This window comes from Gavialis gangeticus, unplaced genomic scaffold (genome assembly GCF_001723915.1).
Source record: "Gavialis gangeticus isolate Ggan-Ray unplaced genomic scaffold, GavGan_comp1, whole genome shotgun sequence".
NCBI classification, from domain to species: Eukaryota; Metazoa; Chordata; order Crocodylia; family Gavialidae; genus Gavialis; species Gavialis gangeticus.
Window position 1 is genome coordinate 159,157,255 of NW_017728992.1, and position 7,656 is coordinate 159,164,910.

At 46.7% G+C, this 7,656-nt stretch overlaps 1 protein-coding gene across 1 annotated transcript in view; it reads right to left on the bottom strand.

The window, feature by feature from the left end:
• Positions 1-4,487, bottom strand: part of NIPAL2 (NIPA like domain containing 2) — an 84,739-nt gene extending 80,252 nt beyond the window's left edge. The window contains exon 1 of the mRNA XM_019527985.1: positions 4,106-4,487. Coding sequence (XP_019383530.1) covers positions 4,106-4,261 — 156 coding nt within the window. The 5' untranslated portion in view covers positions 4,262-4,487. The remainder of the gene's footprint in view (positions 1-4,105) is intronic.
• Between the last annotated feature and the right edge of the window lie 3,169 nt (positions 4,488-7,656).

The following is a 7,656-nucleotide window of genomic DNA, read 5'->3' on the forward strand; positions in this document are numbered from 1 at the left end:
AAGCCTGCCAGCTGTCAAGAAGACAGGTGCAGGGCGCTTCTGGGGCCCTGCACCCCTAGATGCTGACAGACAAAACTGATGCCATGGGTGCTTGTGCAACTGAATGTGTCTGTCTTGGGGCAGTTGGTTATCTGTATTGATTATTTCCTCTCCTTAGTCTGTGGTTTTGTAAGTGCTAACCCTTGCTCATTAACTCATTATGTAGTAGCTAGATACTGTGTATTTAGCTGGTCCTTGAGTGAATCATGATTAATTGGTAACTGGTAACACAGTAGCTTAGCAGCCAGGCCTGCAGTAGTCACCCCATGCCACGTCCCTGTGCCCCAAGACAGACACAGTTGCACAAGCACCCATGTCATGAGTTTTGCCTGTCAGCAGCCAGAGGTGCAGGGCCCCAGAACCCAGAAGCCCTGCACCAATCTTCTTGACAGTTGGCAGGCTTTGTGGCCACAGCAGGGGCTACCATCCCTGCAGGTTTCACCCTGCTGTGCCTTAACACACAGTGTCACCCATGTCATGAGTTTTGCTTGTCCACAGCTTGAGGTACAGTTTCCCCCAAACCCCTGCACTTATTTCCTTGAAACTTGGCAGGCTTCATGGCCTCAGCAGGGGCCACGGCCCCTGCAGTTTTCAGCCTGCTGCACCTTAATACACACAGGGTCATCTATGTCACAAGTTTTGCCGGTCAGCAGCTTGAAGTGCAGTTCCCCCCAAACCCCTACATCTATCACCTTGAAACTTGGTAGGGACTACCACCCCTGCAGTTTTGACCCCATTGTGGCTTAACACATACATGTGACATGAGTTTTGCTTTCAAGAATTTGGGGTGCAGTCTCCTCCAAACCCCTGCACCTATCTACTTGAAACTTGGCAGGATTTGTGGCCTCACTATGGGGCACCATCGCTGCAGTTTTCACCCCCCTGTGGTGTAACACGTAGACATGACATGAGTTTTGGTTTCAAGAATTTGGGGTGCAGTTCCCCCCAAACCCCTGCACCGATCTTGAAACTTGGCAGACTTCATGCTGTCAGTAGAGGCTACCACTCCTGCAAGGATTATCCAAATAAGACAAAAAAACAATAAAGTTATAGATATTTCATTGATTCCCCATTATACCCTATGGCCAGATCTCCAAGGCGGCTCCGAAGTTTAGAAGCCACTTTGGCCAGATCGAAGCGGGAAATTGATCTGGAGCTCTGGATCGGATCACTGACATCCGAAGTGGCCGGATCCAGCGCTGGATCGAATACCTGCCTACTCGCACAGGCCTGAAAGCTAACCCAGGGCAGCTTATTCCTCAGTGAAAGTTAATCTACTACAGGTTAGCTTTCATCTACTATGGGAAAGAGCATGCAAAAGTGATGTGTGCTAAAACCTCTCCCGCCTTTATCTTACAGTAACTTGTTTGTGTGCCAGTCTCTTAGACTTAGACCATTCTAGCACCCAACCCTGTAAGCAACAGAACAACTCAAAATTTCTACAGCACTGCATATGGCCTTCCTGCTCATATATTCACTGTCATCTCCACTGTCATCATGCCCTTTATATTGGGGCAAGCAAGGGGGTCCTTAGGAAGCATCCTCTGGACTCATCTACATTGCCTGCACTGTGGGGGGCAGTATTTCTTCAGAGACTGGAGTTTTATAGACTCTATAAAATGGGTTAAAGTGTGGACTATTTATGCCACTACAGGTCTTTTATGTAGGCCTTAAAGGGAAAGGAGTAGGGCAAAAAACACACTCCTCATCTCATTTCCTTAAAGTTTATTTTGACAATATTTCTATAAACATGTTTATTACCAAATCAAAGGTTTCAACAATGTAACCCATCTTTCTTTCTTTAATGTGGGTACTGCAGCCTGTGCAATTTCAGTATATTTTCTATACTGAACTTAAGTGTTTCCAAGTGTGGAGGGGCCATTGGCATTCTGCAAGGCCAAAGTCATACAGCATGTTAGAGTGGACACATGCTGTGTTCTCTCATGGATATCTACCTTTACTCTCTAGGAAGTTTAAGCAGATTATATGGTTATTTCTTGAATATATAAATCACATATTCTATGCTTCTTAGTCTTTTAAAGTTGAATGAAAAATGGTAGTGCATAGGACAAGTCTTTAAAAAGTAGCAATAGTACCTCTGTGGGGTTCAAAAAAGGAACAATTCTGCATTTTCAAGATTTTTTCATAAAAAACAATCTGCTCTGAAAAACAGTGTATGTAACTATACACTTAGACCCCTCAGAAATCTACCCTTATATCTCTGGCAGAGTTTAAAAGATCAACATGGCTCCTAGTCCTGCTTTTGCATGAAGTAGGCAACATAGGCTCTCCAGCTTATTTTAATTATATGGCAAATAAAAACCACATCCCTTATTTAGTTCAGAACAATGATCATAAGAAAAAAAAACCTTGCATGTAAGGTATCCACATCAGTATTAACCAAGCAAAGACTGCAAATTTACTTCAAATCACATCTATAAAAGCAAATGTTAAGTAATACTCACTTTTCAGCTTCCTGCAGAGGTGCTCCCAAAAGGTGTTTTTACATTCCACCCTACTTCACTCAACCCAATCCTGCTGCAGACTTCTTGAAACTCTCCATGGGTACAAGAGTCTATCCTCATGAAGCCCAGTAGCCCCAAATATATGGTGCAGAAAATGGGAATATTCTATTAGCTCCATAGAATGAACGCTATGTTTGTATGGGAATGCCCAGACTAACCTTTACAATTGTTAATTTGAGCTAGCTAACTGGAAATTAGACAAAGGGCAGCAAAAGGGTGAAGCATCCAAATGGGAATCTTAGCCTGAAAGTTCTCATTAATAGCAGAGGGTTTTGCCTGATTAAGGATTGAAGGATACCATTCCTTTCTGACTCTCTTATCTTACTGTCTAGTTTAGAACAGGAATTTTTTTGTTTTATAAAGAAACAAATGATGAGAATTGCTGAGGCTGTATTATGGTTAGGGAATGCATGGCAAAGGATGCATAAAAAATTAAGGAGAATCAACTCTATGTGCGAAGTCAGTGCTGCCAGACAATCCTATGTCCCAGATAGGACCATTAAATTGCAGTGCTTCGGCTCTCATTCCAAAGTAAAGCAGTTACCTTGCATGTGCTGGACAAGAAGTCAGGCAGTGACACATTGCAAGCCCTGTGCCTCTCAAAGTTGTAGCTACCAGGCAGCTGCTCTATAGTATTCAGACAGTTCATTGCTCTGTCACTCTTAGACATCATGGTTTAAGCACCCCTGGCTCTCATTTGTCCAATATAGTGGTAAACGTAGCGGTCTGACCTTAAGCAACACCAGAAACAGCCAGGACTGGAGAGATTTTGCTGACTTGCAAGCAGAAGTCGGATGATTTCATACCCTCTCCTTGGTCTGGGAGCAGGAGACTGCCTGTGTCTGACACATGCTGCTACACTAATTGGTGCCTGGATAACTCGGCAAGAGGAGAATGCAGAGTCAGGGGAATTAGAGAATTACTAGAAGCCCCGAGGGAACCATGGCACATTTTCTTCAGAACGGGAAGCAGCTATTTACAAGTTAGATATCAGGATTATACAGCGCTTTACATTACAAAAAGGCAGCTCAGTTCTTACTCAGTTGGGAGTAATATAAGTTTATTTACCTCCACTGCTTTACAGTATGTGAATTGACAGACAAGGAGGAGGCCAAATCAATCTCTAAAATAGCTTTATTGTTAGCAGATGCTACTACTTGTCAGCTCTGAGGAGCTAGGCCCTCTGCATTTTGTGCCCTCTTCAGTACTAAGCATGTAATCAGCACTTAAGACAACAACTAAACAGCCACACCATAAACTATACCAGGACAATGCTTTTTTCCCATTATAGGAGTAAGAGTCTATTTCTTGTACCTTTCAGTATTATATGTTTTCAGGGAAGAAATCCATGCTTAATTGAGCATTGTGAGACTACAGGTTGACTCATTAACTAATTAAAAGCAGGTGAAAACAGTAAGGGTGGGTCAGTAAAGAGGTTCAGGGAAAGAAGCTCCTCAAGAAACTGTAACATCTTCCTTTCCCTCAGCTTCTACCTTTGACACTCATCTATAGCCCCCTGGACCAGACAGTCACTCATTTACCTTGTTTGTATTGTACCAAGACTTGGAGAGGGACCCATTTCCAATGTGGTGCTCCTCAGAGGTGGAGTTCGAAGACAGCTGGCCTAACGAGCTCAGGAAGCGCATGTCTCCAGTCATCAGGTGTACCCCCATGGCTCCTGCTGCACACAGTGCCATGAGCACTTGCCAGGGGGTTGCGTGGCTGTCCAGGTGTGCAGAGACTTTACAGTCACTTCCTGGTTTGGGTCGATCTGGTAGTAAAACATTCTTCTTGCATGACACAATCCTGCACTGCCTGGGCTCTGAACAGGTGTGCGCTCTCAGGGGAGGAAGAAAGCTACTTCTAGGGAACTTAGGGGTATTAAAAGGGTCTGCATGGCTTTTGACTTTTTTTTACCTTTTTATAGATATTTGTATAAACATGACAAAGCCACATGCCATAACTTTTCAGCTGGCTTTACTGACTCTGGCTCAGCACTCCCACTTGCCCTCTCTGATTCTCTGTGTGCTCCACCCCTATTCTATACTAGCAGTGTGAGAACTTAACTCTTTCTGAGACAAGTGAACACTAACTCTTACACTGGCTAAATTATTCATAACTAATTGACTATTCAGTGACATGAGCTTTTTAAAAATGGCTGTTATTCGTGAGTTACTAGCATCAATTTTATGTTTCTGTGAGCATATTCCTTGGTCGTAAGTAGTTACCAAATAATTTATGTGAACAGTTTTCAGGTAATGGGGCTGTTTCCAAGCTGTTATTTCATCTATTTGCTGTTGGTGAGGTGTGATTAGTCACTTCAGCTGCCTCATATTATTTCTTCTCTTTGACTGGAAAGTGAAACTTGCTCTTCATTCCTTCTTCTCCTACAGCCCGTTCCCCCACCCCCTGCCCCGAAAAGCAAGTACCATCAGTTGCACATGAATATGTTTTTCAGTTTCTTAGGGGATGGCTTAGTACATGGGAGTAAGCTGTTATGTACATGAGGTGGATCCAGAATCTAAACAACTAGTTTTGGATGTGAAAACTAGTCACTTTTTAATGTTAACATCTGAAATCCCTCTGGACAAGTATTTCACTGTAGAGGAGAATAAAGTAGAAAAAAGCATGTTATAGAGGAATAAAGCATTAAGGTTAAATGGAGATATTCAAAAAGCCTGAGCCTGAATTGATTCAATCTTTGCAGGTTAATCTAACCTGCGTAGATTGAAACAGTTTGCAAGTGAATAGACATTCACTTGATTCTGGAAATGCAGACACATGCATGCAGTGGCTAGGCTAGAAGCAGGGGAGGGGCCCTAGAACGAGCCCTCCCTTGCCTTTGGCAGCAACCACAAAGGTGAAGGGAAGCTGAGCTGTGGGGGGATAGGGTGGTGTGGCTAGGCCCTGGCAGGCTGCTAAAGTATGATTGCAGAGGGGTTTAAACCCCTACCCTGTCATGCAGGGACCCCAGTCAGGGTGTGCCTGGAAAGGGAAGGGGGAAGCAGCCCTTGAAAGGTTTGTCCCCGGGGTGGGGGGCATGGCCAGCAGTGCCTCAGGTAAAGGGCAGAGGGAGGGGGATTAAACTCCCCAGTCTCCCCTCTTGAGCATGGGTACAGGGACCCCAGGTAGGGTTTTACTGGCTTTCTGCCCCGTTGGCTGCTTGCATGGTAGGGGGTATGGCCCTGCCGTTCTCTCACCTTACCCAGAGCTGCAGGGCTGAGCCAGCCAGCCTACAGGTGCTGCTGAGGGCAGGTGCAGAAAGGACGGCCTAGCCTGGGCCACAGGGGCAGGGCCCTTCCCAACCAGGTGTGGCTCCATGACAACCCAGCCTGGTATGCATGGGCAGCAGCTGGCCAGGGCATGGGCAGCAGCTGGCAGAGGTGACACCCCTGCAGCTGTGGGCAGGCACCTTGGCAGCTGGACTGGCCATGCGGGATGTGCCTGTGGCTGGCCAACCTGGCTCAGAGGTGCTGGCAGGCCTACAGCCCAGCAGCCACCTGCCACAAGGGCTTGTGTGTCCACAGCCTCCACCATTCCCCCTGCATAGTACTTGCTTATCACAGGAACTGTGCAAGGGGCGCAGCAGTGGTGGCAGCTCTGGGCACACAAACAACCCGCAGAAGGCCGCTGCTGGGTTCTGGGCCCACCAGTGCCTCTGAGCTAGCCCAAGCAGCTGTGGGTACATCCTGTGTGGCAGAGTCAGCTGCCAGGGTTCCCTCCCACAGCTTCAGTGGCATTGCCTCCACACTGCTGCCAGGCAGCTGCTGCACATGCATGCCAGACTGATCTGTCACAGAGCTGCATCTGGTTGGGAAGGGCCCTGCCTCCATGGCCCAGTTTGGACCAGCCCCTGCCCTGAGCAGCACCTACGGATCAGCCTGGCTCAGCCCCAGCCCCAGCCCCGGGTGAGGCCCATGAATGGCAGGGCCATGCTGGCTGGAATCTGGCCACACCCCCGCCCCTGCGGCTAGAGCAGGGAGTTGGGGGGATCCTAACAGGGGTTGCTTTGTCCCAGGCAGGCAGCCCCTGGCTGCAGTCCTGCCGGCGGAGAGGGGCAGGAGGGGGCATAAACCCTCTCCCTGCCCCTTTGCCTTACAGGGCTATGCTGGCCAGTGTCTGGCCAGGCCCCCCACCCCTGCTGTGGCCAGGGAGCAGAGGGGTGGGGCCAGTCCTGCTCTCTGGAGGAGACAGCACAACCCAGGTGAGGGCTGAAATGGTGGGATGCTGGGGGACTCTGATCCCTGGAAGGGGTCTGGGACAGAAGTTCCATAAATTGGTTTTACCCAAATCAGTTAAGTCTGATACTACTTTCAACCAGGTTTATCTTAAACCAGTTTTGGCCATTTTGAAACTGGTTTATGTGCACTGAACTTCTGTTCTGTTACAAGTTTAAACCAGTTTCTGATCACTTAAACCAGTTTATATGTAACTGCTGTCCCTAGCCTAAAGGAGGTAGAGACATTTGCAGGTGCATGAAGAAAAAAGGGGCCAGAAAGAGGGGCTGTGGGAAACCACAGGAAGATAGAAATAGCCTTACAGAGCAATATGGAGAGTTCTAAATGCAAAAGCAAGAGTAAAGTTGTTGCACTCTTTTGATTTATAAAGCATCTAGCTGAGTATAATCTGGAAGAAGTTTACACTGCCCATCTGCCAGTCTGAACAGCAAGACTGTTGACCTGGCACAGGAAGAGAGACTGTGAGGAAAACACTGTGAATAATTACGTTGGCATACCATGCTCATTTCATGCAGTTCTTCAGGTGCTGCTGTTTGAATGGGCAGCACTCCCAGAGATTTACACAATAGCAGTATTAACAACAGTACATCCTGTTGAAACATCTTTTGTCAAATGTTGGTTTAGTGTCCCATAAGACTCCAGTTACTTTTAATGCAGATGCCTCCTGGCTTTCATTGTGTTTCAGGGTCCTGCTGCGCTAGGCACTATCCACATACTTAAGCAAAATGTATCCCCTTCCTCAAAGTGCTTATAGTCTGTAACAGATAAAGACCAACAGGTAAATATAATATCTTGTCTGGAACCACTACTGCATAAGAGTACAAGGAAAAGTAATAGGGCTTATTCATTTGGGA